At 41.8% G+C, this 20,360-nt stretch overlaps 1 protein-coding gene across 1 annotated transcript in view; it reads left to right on the top strand.

Moving 5' to 3' along the window:
- MFGE8 (milk fat globule EGF and factor V/VIII domain containing) overlaps positions 1-20,058 on the top strand; it is a 112,058-nt gene extending 92,000 nt beyond the window's left edge. Inside the window, exons 9-10 of the mRNA XM_077469793.1 lie at positions 13,989-14,144; positions 17,369-20,058. Coding sequence (XP_077325919.1) covers positions 13,989-14,144; positions 17,369-17,512 — 300 coding nt within the window. The 3' untranslated portion in view covers positions 17,513-20,058. The remainder of the gene's footprint in view (positions 1-13,988; positions 14,145-17,368) is intronic.
- The last annotated feature ends 302 nt before the right edge of the window (positions 20,059-20,360 follow it).

Here is a 20,360-nt window from a genome sequence, read left to right as displayed (position 1 = left end):
GTCGATCCATGAATTGACTTCAGTACAACCAGCCTGCTCATAGATGGATTAAATCTCGTTTGGTACCTGCTGAACTAGCTGAGATTAGATCCATTTATAGCTGGCTTTAGTTGAATTTAGTTGGGCCTCTTGTATGTGGGTAAAAAAAACAAAACAAAGCGTTTGTAGCTATTTAGCATTCTATTTTTTTTAATAATCTAAACACAGGTTCATTGTTGTCTATTGGACAATGCACACCCCTGTGTAAAAATGCAGCAATGAGTTCAGAGGTGTCAAAAAATAAAAAAAGGCAAATTTTACATTTTGAGTACAGTAATTTACGCACAAGTGTATATACTAGCATAGGCACCTGCACAAACGCATGCTTGTATACGCAAATGCACAAGGTCTTTACAGAACATAACTTTGTTTTTTCACCCACGTATAAACATCGGTACATTTTTACATCTGTGTGAAAGAGGTTTTGAAGCGTATCCCAATTCGAGAACAAAAAAATACTATATTTTGCAGCTTAAAGCAGAACGTCACCTGAAAAGGGGAAGTTCTGCTTTTTCTCCTGCTCCGACCTGACCACCGCTCCTCTAATGCTCTGTACACCCGGCCGGTTTTCCCGTCAGAGTAAACCCTGAAGGTTTTTCCAACGGAATTCCGCTGAAACTATCTTGCGTACACACGATCGCACCAAAGTCCGATCGTCTAGAACGTGGTGACGTACAGAACGGGACTAGAAAAAGGAAGTTCAGTAGCCAATAGCTTTCGTCTCATACTTGCTTCAGAGCATGCATCGTTTTTGGTCCGTTGGAACGGCATACAGACGAGCGGTTTTCCCGATGGGAATTGGTTCCATTGGAAATATTTAGAACATTAGTTCTATTTCTAGGTCCGTCAGAATTTTTGTTTAAAAAAAAAAAATAAAATCCGATGAGGCATACACACAATCGGAATATACGATGAAAAGCTTCCGTCTGACTTTTTCTGTTGGACATTCCGCTCGTGTGTACGCGGCATAACACTTTCCCTAGACATTCCCCTTGCTTATTGCTTTTACAGAAGAAACTGAGGACAACAAAGCTGTAGGCTCCTGCTGCTGTCACTCAAACTCCTGTGATGGGTGGGGGGGGGGGGGGAGTGTAATGCCTTGCACACATGGTTGGACATTCCGACCACAAAATCTGTGGGATTTTTTCAGACGGATTTTGGCCAAAATTTGTCTTGCATACACACGGTCACACAAAGTTGTCAGAAAATCCGATTGTTCGAACGAGGTGACGTACAAAACGTATGACGGGACTACGTAGAGGCCAGTAGCCAACAGCTTTCGTCTCCAAATTTTTCTGAGCATGCGTGGTACTTTGTCTGCCGGAATTCTCTACACACAATCGGAAAAAGTCTGATCGCTTTTTGTTGTCGGAAAATTTTAGATCAAGCTCTCGAACTTTGTCTGTCGGAAATTCCGACAGAAAAAGTCCGATAGAGCCCACACAGGATCGGATTTTCCGACAACATAATCCGATCTGACTTTCCGAGGGGGTGTGCCACAAGAAAAGAAAAGTGACCTTTTGCACTGAGCAGGTAAGTATAACTTTTATTTATTTTTGTATTCCACAAATCTGCCCTTTATGGAAGAGTGGCGAGAAGAAAGGCATGTGGGGGACACAGCAAAAATGTGGAAAAGGTGCTCTGATCAGATGAGACCAAAATTGAATGTTTTGAACTAAAAGCAATACACTATGCATGTTGAAAAACTAACACTGCACATCACCCTGAACACACCATTCGTGAAACATGGTGGTGGCAGCATCATGTTGTGGGGGTGCTTTATTTCAGCAGGGACAGGAAAGCTGGTCAGAGTTGATGGGAAGATGGATGAAGCCAAATACAGGACAATCTTAGAAGAAAACCTGTTAGTCTGTAAAAGACTTGAGACTTGGGTGGAGGTTCACCTTCCAGCAGGACAACCACCCCATACATACAGCCAGAGCTACAGTGGAATGGTTTAGATCAAAGCATATTCATGTATTAGAATAGCCCAATCAAAGTCCAGACCTAAATCCAATTGAGAATCAGTGGCAAGACTTGAAAACTGCTGTTCAGACGCTCTCCATCCAATCTGACAGATCTTGAGCAATTTTGCAAAGAAGAATGGACAAAAATGTCCCTCTCTAGCTGTGCAATGCCGGTAGAGACATCCCCAAAAAGACTTGCAGTTGTAATTGCAGTGAAAGATGGTTCTACAAAGTATTGACTCCGGAGGGCTGAATACGAATACTTTTCACATATTTATTTGTAAAAATTTTGAAAACCATTTATAATTTTCCTTCCTCTTCCCAATTATGTGCCACTTTGTGTTGGTCTATCACATAAAATCCCAATAAAATAAATTTATGTTTATGGTTGTAACATGACAAAGTGTGGAAAATGTCAACGGGTATGAATACTTTTTGTACTGCCCTGTACAGTACATCCTGTATAATAATAATAATATCATCCGGCAGTCTATAGATCCAACATGGGTCCACCACAGTCTACTGTCAAATGCAGACAAAAAAAAAACAATGGGCACAGATGTCACCAAAGTGATGGCCCCCCATTCTGCTCCAATTTGCCCAGAGGACCCCCTCAATGATTCCCTGCTGAACAGAGCAATGTGTCCTCCGGGGGGGAAAGGACCCCTATACTCTGCCCCCAGTCTGGTTTTGTTAATCGGCGGATGTTTTCATTGTGCACTTCCACTCCTCCTATACAGATTGTTGGAGAATGCATTTTCTCTTATCATTAACCTGAATAAATAACTTAGAACTGTAAAGTGTTTTGCCAGCATGTGATAATAAGTGACAGGACGGGTGAATGAGCAGTGAATGTACATTCTGGGGGTTGTACTGTGAAGATGAGAGAGAATAGATCAGGGCGAAATCTTATATTGTTTACATTGCACTGATGTGTTCTGTACAATGAATGACTTCCAACTCTATGATCATAGGCCGGGGTTTATGTGGGAAAGGGTGAGGGGAGTTCTCGGAGTGACCGATTTCAGCAGTTGTAGCAATTAAGTCGTTCAGCTGTTTTCTGTCATGTTCACTCCTAACAGTTTCACACGCATAAATGATGAATGGTAATCCGGGCTTCTGTTCTCAGACGAGACCCGCTTCTCCCACCCATATCTCTGCCAATCTGCGCATTTCAATTTAGGAGGGTCTGCAAAATACAGTCGAAGGATACTGTACGCTAATTTAAAGCCTACTTTTAACCACTTCAGCCCCGGAGGATTTTACCCCCTTCCTGACCAGAGCACTTTTTGCGATTCGGCACTGCGTCACTTTAACTGACAATTGCGCGGTCGTGCGATGTGACTACCAAACAAAATTGACGTCCTTTTTTTTTCCCCACAAATAGAGCTTTCTTTTGGTGGTATTTGATCACCCCTGCGGTTTTTATTTTTTTGCGCTATAAACAAAAAAAGCATCAATTTTGAAAAAAATAATTCTTTTGCTATAATAAATATCCCAAAGAATATATAATTTTTTTTTTTTTGTTATGGCATTTTTTTTTTTTACTAGTAATGGCGATCAGCGATTTTATTTATTTTTTTAATTTTTATTTATTTATTTATTTTTATTTATTTTTTGTTTATCGTGACTGCGACATTATGGCGGACACATCGGACAATTTTGCCAAATTTTTGGGACCATTGGCATTAATACAGCAATCATTGCTAAAAAAATTGCATTGATTACTGTAAAAATGTGACTGGCAGTGAAGGGGTTAACCACTAGGCACTGTAGGGGGTTAAGTGTGTCCTAGGGAGTGATTCTAACTGAATTAATGAAATACTTGTATAGCGCACAATGCAAACTGAATCGCCCCTGTGGGGTCGTGGGAGGGGGGCTGTGTGTGTGACACGACACTGATCACCGCTTCTGATTACAGGGGGCACATATCAGTGATGGTGTCACTAGGCAGAACGGGGAGATGATTGTTTACATTAGCATCACCCCGTTCTTCCTCACCGTGAGACGATCGCGGGTATCCCCGCGGACATTGAGTCCGCGGGACCCGCGGTCATGGAGCTCCCGGCGGGCGCGTGCAAAGCCGCCTCTTAAAGGGCAATGTACAGGTGCGTTCATCTGCCTGTACATGCCCTTCTGCTGCAGTATATCTGCGTGAGGTGGTCGGGAAGCGGTTAAAACAACAAAATAAGCACAAGAGGTGTTATTTCCCTCCAGTGTGCTGTGTTCCCTGTGCTGTCTTCTAGTTCAATAGCAGTCTTCATCCTCTTATCGCCTGGTAAGGTCCCACATTTCCATCCCTATCATACTCAAAAAATGAGAGAACAAGGGGGTGGGACTTTATATGAGGAATGAGATTGCAAAAAAAGTAGTTTGAACATAATTGGATTTTTATTGATGGCCATAGAATACAACCACATAAAGCAGATGTAAACATGTAGCAAGGTATAATGATAATACAGTACATGAAGTCATCAAATCAGTAACACATAATATAACAAGCAATAGCCTTCCAGAGTTCACCAAAATAAGTTTGATAAAGCAGCAATACAAAAAAATAGTACTTGCAAAGCCTATGACCTTATTGATCCTAGGATGGGGTATTGAGAATAAACTTGATGTTCGAGTGGTATAATTGAAAGCATAGCATATGGTAGCTCTACGCATTTCGTGGCTGGAAGGCCACACATCAGGAGCTGGCACAAGATGGATAGGTAAAAAATTTACTTTAGATAATCGTATATATGCAAACATGTGTAATGGTGGGGTAAAAACCCCCAAACCAAATATCTGTTAACTTACTATAGTTCGTATGATGGCAGTGTAGTATCAGGTCCCACGACTGTCAGAACAATACCCCCCACCGGGAGCAGCGGCAAGCATCCCGTCAGAGGCGCCCCAACAGGCATCAACCAGGGCAGGCATAGAAACACAGGGCGACCTGCATGTGAATTGGAGTGGAGAGTGAACCAATATATACTGCACAGGAGGGAAAGTGTGAGAAAGTGAATAAATAATAAACATCTTATTGGATTTTTACTCCAGGAGTATATAATGTTTGACAGTGCTAAAGTAATAATGCATTATAATTTAACTAAACCCATCAGGTTTTAGTTGCCTAAAATGTACTAGGGAATTTAGTCGACTAAAGTATGACTAAAATATGACTAAAACTAAAATGGCATTTTAGTCAAAAGACCGACTAAAGCTAAATCGAAATTTGATGTAAAAATTAAAACTGGAGTATGGCAGCCAGTCCATTAGAAGCCGCCGGCCCGTTGAAGGGGCATGACCGAAAAAAGGTCTGGCGAACGGCACCTGAGAGGGACATTCTCCTGTCAGAACACAATAGCTCAGCGGGGAAATCCCTATACTAACATCAGATTGTTAGTACGGTGAGCTCCTCCCAAACTCTTCCGTTTTTTTTCTTTTTTTTTTCTTTCAGCCCGCTGGAACGAAAAAGACTACTAGTGTACACTAGGCTTTGGGTAAAAACTTAGACTTTACCCATGCAATGTAATCCAAAACGACCAAATTTAGGTGGCGCTCAGGTAGAGAGTTAAAGTCCACCTAGACCGATGTGAGTGCAGGCAAGGACAGGGAGCTCGCTCTAGCTTCAAGCTGCAGCAATGTCCAAGGAAAAGATCCAGAAGCCACACCTCCTGGAGCAGACCCATGTGCATGAAGTGAGATGAACGGCAGCCTCAGCCCAGACAGGCCACGTCCCTAGTGTTTCGCTCCGCCACTTGGAGAAGCACACAATAAAGTTACAAGGTGTGGAGCGAAACACGTTTGGGGTGTGGCCTGGCTGGAGGCTGGGCTGAGACTGTCATTCATCTCACTTCGTGCACATAAGTCTGCTTCATTATGTGTGGCTTATGGATCTTTTCCTTTCACATTTAGGCCTCTTTCAGAAGGAGCGGATCAGTAATGATCCGCCCCGTGATGATCCGCTCGCTCAGCGGGGATCGCTCCGTTGTCCCTGCTGAGCTGGCTGCGGACAGGGCGGTCTCCGCACAATGTGCGGGGACCGCCCTGTCAGCTCTCCGCTCTCCTCTATGGGGATCGGACGAGCACGGACCGTGTGTCCGTGTTCATCCGATCCGCTCTGCAGACGGATAGAAAAATAGGATTTTCCTCCGTCTGCAGAATCGGACTGTTGCGGAGGAAATCGGGTGTCTGCGGATGTTCGTCCGCAGACACCCGCTATCCCATAGGGATGAATGTATGCCCGTATTTCATCCGCAAACGGATGGATGAAATACGGACATATCATCCGCATGTGTGAAAGGGGCCTTACCCATGCAATGTTCTAGAGTAGAATCCTTAGTCATCAGTGATGTAACGTATTACATTAATAGTCACTATTTGAACCTGATCATGTGGATGTGGGCTCTGGCATGGATTTAGGAGTACTGTTGGTAGGTGGGTATTTAGTAGTAGCCTGGCACCGTAATGCTCCTTTATGCTTGAAGCAAAAAAGATGTTTAGCGGAGCTTTCTTTGTATTGAATTAAATGTTCTCACCATTTTCTTATTGGTTATAAGGGTTTGCATGTGCGCACTCATTTGTTAAACTTGAGTAATTATGTTTATGGCAGGGGTCATTAATAATTAATAAGCAATTAATCTATACGGTGAAGTCTGTGGTTGGAAGTTGCTGCTGTAAGACTAAGATGACTGATGCCTTGTTATATTATATGTCACTTTAGAGTACACAACTTATTGCACAGCTGCCATGGTGCTGCTGAAGACTTGCAGCAGTCTGCGAATGTAAATGCTGCACATAACTAGTAAAATATTGAAAATATTTCACCCAAGGCCCCAGTTCAGGAAATTTTCAGGTGCCTTCAGATCAAAAATTTTGTTGCCCAAAGTATTTGACCTGCAACTCCAGGTTTTAGTAGTTTTTGTTCTATTTAAGTATATATTCTTAAAGTGGTTGTAAACGCTTACAAACCACTTTAACCTACAGGTAAGCCTAGATTAAGGCTTACCTGTAGGTCCAAGAAATATCTTCTAAACCGTGTAGGTTTGCCGAAAAGACAGGCATCGCTGTCTACAGTGCATGTGCCGTAGACAGCGGCACGCAGGCCCACTGGGCGCGCCGCAGTTAGCGGCGATATGCCGCTCGTGGCGGCTCCCGTGCGCATGCGCAGGAGTGACGTCATCACGGCTCCGATGAATGACAGCGCCGGAGCAGCGAGACCCACCAAGAAGATGGAGGCTCCGGACTACAGGGGACAGCGGTGACAATGCTGGCTTCTGTGTCAGGTAAGTGGTCCATTATGCTTTACCTTTGCAGGGAATCAAAGAGGAAGTAAACCCATTAGGGTTTACTTCCTCTTTAAAGTGGTTGTAAACCCAAAGAAAAAAAAAACCTGCTGTGACAAAGGCATAATGAGCTAGTATGCATAGCATACTAGCTCATTATGTATTACTTACCATTAGGGCTGCAACTAACGATTATTTTCATAATCGATTAGTTGGCCGATTGTTTTGTTTAATTGGTTAATAACCTTAAAAAAAAAAAAAAAAGTGGGTCAAATTGATGTTTATTTTCAACCACAGTGACGGGAAATTTTGGAAATAATAGAAAACTTCTTAGTCAAAGGAATTTTCAGACAGTGTGTGAGGTTTTCGTTCAGAAATTACATTCATTTTAAAAACGGAATGTTAAAAACAAGTGAAAATTTCAAACAAAATTCTTTCATTCAGTGAATGTACAAAGGTTTTTCGTCTGAATATTCTCATCTGAAAATTGATCTGTGAGGCCAGCATAAGGCTCGGTACACACCTATGCAGTTTGCTTTTGATCTGTTTCTACGGTGCTTTTTGCTGTGCGTTTTGATTTTTGCGCACGTGATTTTACTGCCATTTGCATTTTTCCTTTTTTTTTTTTTTTTGGCCAGAAACACAAATTGCTGCAAAAACGCATTACATGCTTTTCTGCAGCTTCTCCATTGAAGTATATTGAACCAATAAAGCACCATTTTGCATTAAAAGTCCCTGACCCCTTCAGATGTGAACGTGTCCCATAGGAAACCATGTAAATGAACTGTAGTGCATTTCTGCAAAAAGCACCAAAAAACACATAGATGTGAACCAGGTCTAAGACGTTTAGTAATATAATGTGGTTAAAAAAAACTAAAATGAGCCCTTTATAGTAGAAAAAAAGCAGATAATCACTACTGTAAGGGGTTAATTTTTTTACTGTAGAACAGTGAAAGTAATATTTACAGTAGCGATTTGCTCTTTTTGTACTATAAAGGGCTCATTTTAGTTTTTTTTTTAACCCCAATATGTTACTGGCGATTAATCGATTATGAAAATAGTTGTCGATTAATTTCATAATCGATTAGTTGTCGATTAATAGATTTAGTTGTTTCAGCCCTACTTACCATAGATCGAAGCCCCTGCAGTGGTCCTCATTCACCGCTCCGACATTGCTCCCGGCGTTACTTCCAGGTATCGTGGACTCCAGCGCTGTAATTGTCCGGAGACACGATGACGCCGCTCCCACGCATGCACGCGGGAGCCGCCGGTAACTGCGCAGTCTAACTGAAGCAACGGCACATACGTGCCTTTGCTTCAGTGCACATGTGCCGATGACCTTGGCACATGCAAATACAGGGGATATCTCCTAAACCATGCAGGTTTAGGAGATATCCTGGGTAACTACAGGTTTACATTATAGGCTTACCTGTAGAAAAAAGTATTGCAAGGGTTTACAACCACTTTAAAGCTGAACTCAATCTCTTGATACACTTTACAGCTTGGCCAAAACATACTATACCCTTCACTAATATGTGAGGTCGCTGAATGTGAGGCATAAACTGTATGTAGCTGAGGCCACATACAGCATACTGCACTGTGTTCCGGGTGCGAGCTGAGACTTCCGGACTCCTGCCCGGAACACAATAGTCTATCACAGCGTCGCTCAGCTATTTAGAGTAAGTGATGTATTCTATCAATGAATACAAAGCTTCCTCTGATTGGCTAAGTCAGAGGTTGTGACATCATCAGCCCGCCTCTCTGACTTCATTGCTAGAATACATCCCTTACTCTGAATGGCTGAGCGCTGCTGTGATAGACTCAACTGTGTACTGGGTAGGAAATAGAGAGACTCAGTTTCAACCCGGAACACAGTGCAGTATTCTGTATGTGGCCTCAGCTACAAACAGTTTATAGCGCACATTCACAGGCCTCGCATGTTAGTGAGGGACCAAGCTGGCCCAAACAAACTATGTAAAGTATATCAATAATAGAGGTCCACCGAATGGAAATTTTGGTGCCGAAACTGAAAATGCAGGGTGCACTTGGCCAAAAATCGAAAAGGACAGTTTAAAAAAAAAAAATATATATATATTTTTCAGCTGATATTTCTCTGTGGCCGAAATTTTGGTGCATTTCAAGTCAAAAGATGGAGTTCAGCTTTAACTCAAGAGTCTTTAATATTGCATTCAGCCTCCTCCAAACTCCTTCGTTTTGCTGCGGTGATCTGACTGCCTGTTAGAGGGTGGCTATGGTCATTCCTCATGGTCCCACTGTATATAGGAAAGCAGCCAACTCTCTTGCTCACTACTGAGATGGACTAGGGACTATGGGATTTTTAGTGCACATGACCGCAAACAGTGGTGCACGGCTCATTACAAATAAACAGAATTGAGGTGAAAAAGGAAAGGACATTACAAGGAGGCAGAAAAACAAATTTTTATGTTCTACATAAAGTTCTACTTTAAAGTGATTGTAAAGTCTCACTTTTTTTTTTTTTTCTATAAAAATAACAAACATATTATACTTACCTGCTCTGTGCAGTTGGTTTAGCAGAGAGCAGCCCCGATCCCCCTTTTCTTGGGTCCCTCTTCGGGGTGCCCCTCCCTCCTGTCGAGTGCACCCAAGCCGAGCTGCAGCTTTGTGTGTCCATTCAGACATTGAGTTGTGGTTTGGCCCCGCCCCCACTCTCTCCTGATTGGTTAACTGACTTTGACAGCATCGGGAGCCAGTGGCGCCGCTACTGCGTTTCGGCCAATCAGGAGGGACACTGCTGGACAGAGATGGGGCTCAGGTAAGTAATAGGGGGGGTGTTGCACACAGAAGACTTTTTTTTTTATCTTACTGCATAGAATACATTAAGATAAAAGATCTTCTGACTTCCTTTTATGTGATGAAATGTGACAGGAGGTCACAGGACAATGAATACGCGCCATCCTCTATGGGATCCTCCTGTCACTCATCTTCTACTCTGTTTTCTTTCTCTGATGATTCAGCAGGCTGCGACACATAGAATGGGAAGTTTGCAATCTCTGTGTTTATTGAACATTTCATTCATTTTCAGGAAGAGCAAATCTCCCTGACAGCTCCTGGTTATCTGGATCTATTAGACAGGCAGCCTACAATGACATAACATGGAGCGAGCAGCAGTTACATCATGCCGGCTGTACAATGTGACCTCATTCTGCGGCATTTTAATGTCTTCTCTATTTACTTTCCATACAGCGTTACATCTGACTGATAGAGCCATTGATGGTTTGTTAGTTTATTTCAAGAACATGAAGAGAGCTCATTAGATCACAGTAGATGTCATGCGTGGAAGTCAACCAGCTACACAACCATAACAGTGGATAATGGCATTTTTATTGGATACGGAAATACAATATAAGTCACTGAGAATAAAGTTGATGATATCTCAGTCTTTGTTGTGATTCCGAGACGCTTTGATATGCAGACCCCTCTATGTCGTTTTTCATGAGGCTTTAATGCATTCCGTGGCTGAAAGCAGCCCAGTGTAAATAAGCCATCACTGTGATGTTCACAATGCTGTTTCAGCTTGAAAACAGATGTTATCATTATGGCCCTTGGCTTGTTGTGTTAGGTTCCCTAGATGAGTTTTTATGTGTTTTTTTTTTTTTTTTTCGGAACTTAAATGTGACTGAATAACTTATTTGGCCCTCCAATAGTTTTTGTACTTTCATCCACATAATATTGATGCTGCAAAGTTCAGTCCCCTTAAAGTGTTACTAAACCCAGGACCCTGCATTCACTAAATCTGGTCTCCCACAGTACACAGAACATGGAAATACAATTATTTTAGTAACTATAAACTGCTAAATATTTTTTCCCATCAGCAGTATATAGCAGTCTTGGGACTTCTATCTGTCCAGCCAAGCACTGGCTAAAGCTTGTAGCAGGGGTTTTGGGAGCACTAGTATAGAATGGGTCCCCCAGTATGAGGGGAAAATGCATTAGATGACCGCCATTGGTGACGTCATATCTGGCCCAGTGACGTGCACGCCGGCATTACGCTTCCGTTTTGGGCATTTTATGTTTTGAAATTACATGTGAAAAGTGAGTGTAATGAATTTTAATGTCTTTTAATTTGAATAAATGGAATTGCACTATGTGGATTCCCTATTGTCTTCTTCACATAAGCATCATGTGAAAGATGTACAGATGTAAGATACATTTGACATTTGAACCAATGAGGAGGACTACACATCCCAGCAAAACACCAGGATATCTAAATAAAGTGCATGCAACTCTTATATAGAATTAATAGTCCAAGGAAGTCGGTGAGTGAGTAGGATCACTGGCAGAGAGGACTGCACGGAAAAATTGCACTTATTTAAAGTGATCGAGCACGGCACCGCCAAAAAAACTGCATTATTTCTTTGAATGAAGAAGCACATGGAAAAGGACTAATCCTTTCACAAATTTACGTCTCTGATCACTGCCACACCAGTTAAAGTGTCTGTGATCCTGTGTCCTTGATTACCACCACACCCGTCATATTGTCCCTGATTACCCCCTCACTCGTCATATTGTCCCTGATTACCCCCTCACTCGTCATATTGTCCCTGATTACCCCCTCACTCGTCATATTGTCCCTTATTACACCCTCACTCGTCATATTGTCTCTGATTACCCCCTCACCCGTCATATTGTCCCTGATTACCCCCTCACCCGTCATATTGTCCCTGATTACCCCCTCACCCATCATTGCCCCCAATTACCACCACACCCATCATATTGCCCCCAATTGCCACCACACCACTCATATTGTCCCTGATCACCACCACACCCCTCATATTGTCCCTGGTTACCACCAGACCCATCATATTGTCCCTGATTACCGCCACACCACTCATATTGTCCCTGATTACCACCACACCCATCATATTGCCCCCAATTACCACCACACCACTCATATTGTCTCCAATTACCACCACTCCACTCATATTGTCCCTGATTACCACCACACCCATGATATTGTCCTTGATTACCACCACACCCCTCATATTGTCCCTGATTACCACCACACCTATCATATTGCCCCCAATTACCACCACACCACTCATATTGCCCCAGATTACCACAACACCCCTCATATTGTCCCTGATTACCACCACATCCGTCATATTGTCCGATTACCACCACACCCCTCATATTGTCCCTGGTTACCACCACGCCCATCATATTGTCCCTGGTTACCACCACACCCATCGTATTGTCCCTGGTTACCACCACGCCCATCGTATTGTCCCTGGTTACCACTACACCCATCGTATTGTCCCTGGTTACCACCACACCCATCATATTGTCCCTGGTTGCCACCACACCCCTCATATTGTCCCTGATCACTTCCACACCAGTTAACCACTTGGCTCCCAAGCCAATTCTGACACTTTGTAATAATCTGCGTTTTTTTTTTTTTTTTTACAAATTTCTTACCCCCAACCATTACAGTATATGTTTTCTGAAAGCAGATACCCAAGATAAAAACATGTATGGTTGTTGCAATTTTTTTATATGACACAATATTTGGGCAGCATGAAGTCGCACAGTCGTCTTCAAATTCACATTGACATTAGGTTTTGAAATTGTGCAATTTCAGATGAAGTCACACGATTTCAAACCCACATTCAGTGTGAACTTGGGGCTCACAGTACATTGATTTTGACACAATTGGTTGATTTGTGTGATCCACAAGATACAATGTCTTGTATGTAATCAGTCCTAAACCTGAAAAAGTATCACGTGTGGTATTATACTCAAGGAGGAGTAGCAGAATGTATTTGGGCTGTAATTCTAAGTATGCCCATGATGTGTGTGAGAAATATGTTATTAAATCGCCAACTTTGTGTAAAATAAATTAAAAATAATACATTTCCGCATATTCCAAAAGCTTGTGGCAAAAAATTACATTTTCAAAAGACTCGCTATGCTTTTCACAAAATACTTTACAGTGTTTACTTTCCAAAACGTAATCATTTTGTGGGTGTCTCTATTGTCCTGGTGCTCCAGGACGTCCAAAAATGTGATAAGTAGTCAGGAAATTGGATGCATAATTTATGCCCCTGGAACGCCTGAAGGTGCTCCTTGGATTGTGGGCCCCCTATGCATATAGGTTGTAAGAAAGTCTCACACATATGGTATCACCATACTCAGGAGGCTTACAGAATGTGTTTTGGGATGTAATTCATTAAAATTACAACTTTCAACTTTGTAAAAAAAAAAAAAATATGTTATTTAATTTCTTAATTTTCCAAAAATCGTGACAAAAAAAATACAACTTTAAAAAACTCACCATGCCTCTTAATAAATACCTTGGATTATCTGCTTTCCAAAAAGGGGTCGTTTGTGGGATATTTGTCCTGGAATTGTAGGACCTCAAGAAATGATAGGCCATCAGGACTGATCAATTTTTCAATTTGTTTTTCTTGCAAGTGCAGTAATGTGGCTACAAACCTTTCATGAAACATTTGCAACAGTTTAAAAAAAATATTTACTAAAATTTGTTATAAAAGATGGACGGTTATGTACTTTATTATATAACCTTACCCCCCAAAAAAAAGTGTAGGCGTGCAGTATGTGTGTTTGTCTATATATTTCTTGATTAGTGTGTGACTATATCATTTTCACAGAACTTGGCTTTTGGTTTGTGTAAAATGTGCAGATGAATCTCTATTCTGCTTTTCGATAGGTTGACCTAGGATTTCCGAAGAAGATCACAGGAATTGTGACACAGGGTGCAAAAGACTTTGGAAACATTCAATATGTTGAATCATTTAAAGTGGCATACAGTGACAATGGCTCCACCTGGACAATATATCAGGACAGCAAGACAAAGAAAGATAAGGTACCCCATATCTGTTCTCCCATGTTCTCCTGTGGCACATCAGGTTCTGTACTGTAGCACACGTGCACTTTACCTCCTCCCGACTGCGCTATAGCCGAATGATGGCTACAGCGCGGTTGCACGTTTCTGGAAGGGCGTCTATTGACATCTTCCCAGAACCCTCCCTCCCCCTGCCTGCATCAGGAGCACTTTATGTTCACTGTGTCCTTCAGACACAGCTGATCACAGATCGCGGTAAAGAGCCAATCACAGCAGCTCTTTACCATGGGACCAGTGTCCGATCACAGTGTAAACAAGATTTGCCAGTTATCAGAAATCCTCTCCTCGCGCTAACAACTTATGTGGAGGGGAGAGACAATAAACGACAATTCACACAGAGGACATCTACACTGATAATCAGGGCATCAATCATCAATGTCCTGATCCCTGCTGCCAATCAGTGCCTTTCAGTGCCCATCGGTGTAACCTCATCAACACACATCAGTGAAGGAGAAAACATACTTATTTACAAAATTTTATAATAAATGTTAAGAAGAAACTTATTTTTTTTCCACTGTACTACTCTCTGATGGGGGAGGGGGAAGTGATCAGGGATTTTTTTTTTCACACCCAGCAATGTTTTGAACTGTTATGGGTTACGTAATAGTGATAACTATTGTGTGCTGTGATTGACACACAGCTATCAAGTGGTACAATGTGCCGTGACTGTCTCAGGTACCATGTCATAGCAGTGGGCCAATCACAGCATCACTATAGGAAATGGCTGTTATGAATGAAATTCATTCATAACAGCTTTGTTGCCATTGTGATCATGTGATCGCATTGCAATTACATTGACCCATTGACAGTTTACGGGGAGCCCAATCACTGTGTCCACCGCTGCGTGCCCCTAAACCTGGAAGAGACTGGATGACATACAGGTATGTCATTCATCCTGCCTGCCCGTCTACAGTAAAAACTGTGGGCGGTCTTAAAGTGGTTGTAAATTCTGTACCTACAGGTAAGACTGTTATAAGGCTTACCTATAGGTACTTTAAATATCTCCTAAACCTGCATCGGTTAGGAGATATTTACTATATGCGCTGTGCCAGTGTCATTGGTGAATTCGCGCACTGAAGAAACAGCCCGCTTGTGCCGTTTCTTCAGTGGCCATGCCGTGACTGGTGGCGCCGGCCAATCACCGCACAGGAGCATGCAAACCCGGAAGTAAAATTTCATCATTTTTATTATATTCCAAATACAGCCAATCCTGAATTGTAACCCAGTAGTATTTATTAGAGCTGAAGTCCAGGTTTGCTGTCACTTTAAATATTTAGTTTGGCCCAATTAAATGATTTGACTCTGTTATCATAATGTAGTAGCATCCGCTACAGTACAGTAAGCAGCACTGTGTTTCGGCAGCAGTATGGATGACTTCCCGTCTACTGGCAGAACAAAATCGAGTCGGGCTGAGTGGTTTCTCAGTCATTTGGAGGAAGCCCTGTATATTTTTATCAATGAATACAAAGCTTCCTCTGAATGGCTGAGATGGAGAGGATCATAATCTCCACCTCAGTCATTTATAAAGGCTTCCTGTGAATGGCTGGGAAGCATTCAGCCCAACTCGATTGTGTTCCAGCAGCAGACAGGAAATCATCCACACTGCTGCCGAAATACAGCACTGTGTACTGCTGTGGCTGATGCTACTACAGTATAGTACAGCCAACACAGCGTCTGAATCATTTTTAATGAAAATATTTTGGGCCAGCTTGGTGCTACAGGTAAGCCTATAATAAGGCTTACCTGTAGCTACCCAGAATATCTCCTGAACCTTCAGGGTTTAGTAGATATCCCCTGCATTTGCATGTGCCGACGTCACTTGCACTGAAGCAATGGTGCATATGTGCCGTTGCTTCAGTGAGTGTGCTGTTAGCGCGTGCCTGCGCAGGAACAACGTCATCGCGACTCCGGCCAATCACAGCGCTGGAGCCGCGATACCCAGAAGTAACCCCTGGGAGTGAGGTTGGCTGCCAGTGCTGTACGGGCACCACAGCAAGGGCTTGGATCTCAGTTGAGTATTACATAATGAGCTAGTATACTAGCTCATTATGCCTTTGTCTTGCAGGGGTTAGTTTTTTTTTTTTTTTTTTTTTTTTTTTTTTAAGTGGGTTTACAACCACTTTAAAGTGACATGAAACAAGGACTTTGGCTTAAAGGGTCATCTATATGATTATTTATCAATACCTGTATTAAAAAAAATGTTAAACATCAGACCTGCAATTGGCTAAAATCAAAGCCATTTTTATTGGTGGTGCACCAAAATGAAAATTCGATGCTGAAAACCAAAAATTCAAGATGCACTTGGCCAAAACCGTAATTTACGTTTTTTTAAATGTATATATTTTCATAATTGGGTTGTATTCGATTTTTTAAATAATATAATAAACTTAAATAAATATGCATTTATTGTCGGGCATTATGGGCACCATTTGAATCGTTAAAAATCCTGCTTACATACCAAAAACCCACCTCTGCATTGAAATACATTGAAAATGCAGCAAGTACGCATCAAAAAATACCCGTTGCGTTTTTGATGCATTTTTCGAGTCACATGACCTAATGAAAAATGCACCATGAGCACGGCAAAATTGTTGGCGTTTTCGGTGGCCAATATTGGCACCTTTTTTTTTTTTTTTCTTTAAGGCACAATGCTGAAAACCCTATTTTCGGCCGATAGCTTTCAGCAGCTGGAATTTCGGTACATCACTATTTTTTTACATATTCTGGTACCTGCAACAGATGGGTCTTGCACGAAGCAGAATCATAAACCCTTTCCCACCCGGGGGGCAGCCAGGATTGGCGATCGTGTCACCACTGTAATAGTGGTCACATGATCGGAAGCTGGTCCCACCAGCTACCAATCTTTTTACCCTGGACTGAAAGCTGTCTTTGAGAGCGTGACCTTTGTGCTGGGAGAGCGCGGTGAGCCCGCTTTCAACACTTAAACATCAGGTGCCCAGTAATGCTTATGTGTGGCATTTGGACGTTTAAGCCTTACCCCCTTATTGGCACTGCACATAGGTATTAGGTGGTCGTAAATGGGGTTACTCTTTGTTCTCTTGCAAGCTTGTTCAATTAAAGTCCTATCTTTTCAAGGTGGAGAAGTTTGCTTAGCTGACCATTCTCCTTTCATACAAAGATTGGCGAATATTAACTTTCCAGTTTCAACCTCTCTCTTCTTACAGCTATTTCTTGGAAACCGTGACAACTACTCCCACAAGAGGAATCTCTTCACTCCTCCATTTTCAGCCCGTTACGTGCGCGTTCTTCCTCAGTCGTGGCATGAGCGGATCACCCTGCGTATGGAGCTTCTGGGCTGCGACGTTTAAGCAGAAGATACCTAGAAGATGAACACATTGCACAGCAAAGAGAGAACCTTTCCCTTTAATTTCTACCCATCATCAGTTCCTCACCTTCCTAAACTCACCCCGGTGGGGAGGCAATTATAACCTCACCAGGCAAATCTCTAACCTGAACTAAAGTGAAGCAGACCTAACTCCTAACTAGAACCTGAGGCCAGCATGCCTCACTAAATCACAAAAACGACTAAAAGTTGGTGCCCAAATAGATGTTTTTATGTATGTAGAGGTGACCTGTATCATCTGCTGTACAATGTTTTGATGGCTGTAATAATGGTTTTTATTTTTTTTAACCTGTTCAGTATTGTAAGGCTTGTGCAATGTTTTATTTTAAAGCCCAACTCTCGCCAATATATTTATATTTATATTTATATATATATATATATATATATATATATATATATATATATATATATAATATAAATATTACAATTTTTTTTTTTTTTTTTTTTATAGTGTGGGGAAAGGTAACAATGTCTCAGATTTTACTTGCTGTGTTTTTTGCCCTTCGAGGAGATTTCTCCTCAATTCCTTTGCCCGTGACAAGAAATCAGAAGAAAGACGTCATGGCCAATCTGTACAATATGGAAAGACGGCAACAAAAATATATTAAGGAGCTTTTCTGGCTGTTTGTGCCTTTTTGTATTGGTGATCTTTTGTACATTTTTTTTTTTTTTCTTGACGTGTCACAGGCATAAGATCTAAGGGTAAATCCACCCTATGAACTCGGACAGTAATAAAAACCTGCCATTAGTTCTAACCCTTTCCTGCCTTATTAAAAAAAAAATATATAAATATAATATATATATATTGGTGTGAATTTGACTTTAAAAAATGAATTACAACTCTGCCACTCCTAGTAGCGATAGAACAGCCTATTTCATTACCTCGGGGCAACCTAAGTGCTGCATTCTCATTTGTAATATAGAAGTAATCTGCATAGTGACAGCCTACTGTAACCTTTGGAAACTCTAAAACACAAGATATTGGAGGGGGTCTAGATATAATCTGAGCATGGCTTCATTCCTGTATAACAAGACCTTGCCTTGCACTGCTATTGCTGAAACTTGGGGGAAGCTGCTAAGCAATGGGCACAAGTCTGAATAGACCCCTACTACTAACCACTGCACTGGCAGATGCATTTCCCTGTAGGGTTCATCATACAGAGGATGAAAACTGGTGCAGGTGGGCATGTAGAAATGCCAGCTGTCTGCTGCAGGGATGTTGTTCACGCAGCGGTATCCCTGATATATTATAGCTCAAGGTGGGAAGGAATGGTAGCTATAATAATAAAGCACAGGGTCCCAAAATCCAAATTTAAAATTTAAAGATTTCTTTAAAATGGCTTAATAACACTCACAAATATAAAGGCTTGGATTTGAAAGGAGATATTGGAGACAAAGCCGAGTGTCTGTCTATAATCCAGAGCAAGAACCCGGAAGCCTGGCTCCTCCTCTAGGGTGGCCTATTGCTTGATGTTGCGGATTTATAGTCGGTTGTCTACTGGAACCATCACTCCTGCGGCTGTAGATTTAAAGCAGCCTATGGATCATTCCACCTGTGGTGGAAGGAAAGAAATTCGCTTGATTTCCCCCATCAACATAGTCAGTATTGATGGGGGAATGCCCCTCTATTGTGTTCTGGTGGTGGGTCGTAGGGAGGCTTGCAAAACATCAGGAATACTGCTATCGGTTATAGCCACTGGCAGTAGTCACATGTAAAAGATCCCGACAGGTTGGTTGTACCCAAGTCGATTGATGGATCGACTTTGGTACAATCCGCCTACCCATACAAAGATCAAATCCGGGCCAGACCTTGCTGAACCGGCCGGCTTTCGATCCACGTATGGCCGGCTTTCGATCCACGTATGGCCGGCTTTCGATCCACGTATGGCCGGCTTTCGATCCACGTATGGCCAATTTAGAGCTTTCTAAAGACTGTTCTTGGATTTGAAGAGCACTGGCGAGGTCGGCTGTTCTCAACCCAGCTGATAATGTCACATCTGACCACCATCTACAATACATATTCTTATTTTAGGTTTCTTTAACCTAAAATAGGCGGTCACTTAGAACAGTCATGTGCGATATTTTCACACTTGGAGTCGTTTTTGAAATCGAATGTACATATTTGTGATGGTTATTTTTGGCTTTTGTTAAAAATGATTCTATGATCTACTTCTCCCTTTTAAAAGACAAAATTCTTATTTAAATCCTCCAGTATTTTGTGAAAAATGCACACAGCAATAAGTTTGTATTTTGTATTTCTTATTGCACTGTATTTCTTTAATTACTTGGGTAAGATACAGGTAAATTGTGGATAATGGAGTTTTATTCCTGTTCCATTCTTTGCACACTGTCAAACTGCACTCTAACCACATATGTAAGAGTAATAATTGTGTGTTATAATATGTTTACTTGACTGTTCACTTTGTGATTAAAATGTCTTTGGACTAAGAAAAAAAAATATGCTTTGTTTCGAGGTCAGAAAAGAATAAAATACAAATATATTTGCCCACACCTTACCCACTGCTAACTAATCCATAGGATAAAATAAAAACAACCCAATCTAAAAGCCCTTTTTACTTCTCTAAAGCTGTGGTCACGGTATGTTCCGTCCCTGAGCCGCCTTCTGTCCAATGTATTTTTTGCTTACATTCTACTTTGGGTGTCCAAGTCACTGCCTGCATGACATAGACACTTCCTATTGGATACCCAGCAGAGGGGTAACTCTCAGGATAAAGAAAGGGTGACGTCAGTGGAGGGGTCTTTGGTGCCATAGCAGCACATGAGTTAGCAGTCCCCTGCGCTGGAACTGGCAA

Source organism: Lithobates pipiens, unplaced genomic scaffold (assembly GCF_037356315.1).
Source record: "Lithobates pipiens isolate NorthernLeopardFrog02 unplaced genomic scaffold, aLitPip1_a1.2 Scaffold_8, whole genome shotgun sequence".
NCBI classification, from domain to species: domain Eukaryota; kingdom Metazoa; phylum Chordata; class Amphibia; order Anura; family Ranidae; genus Lithobates; species Lithobates pipiens.
This window is presented reverse-complemented; position numbering and strand designations above follow the sequence as displayed.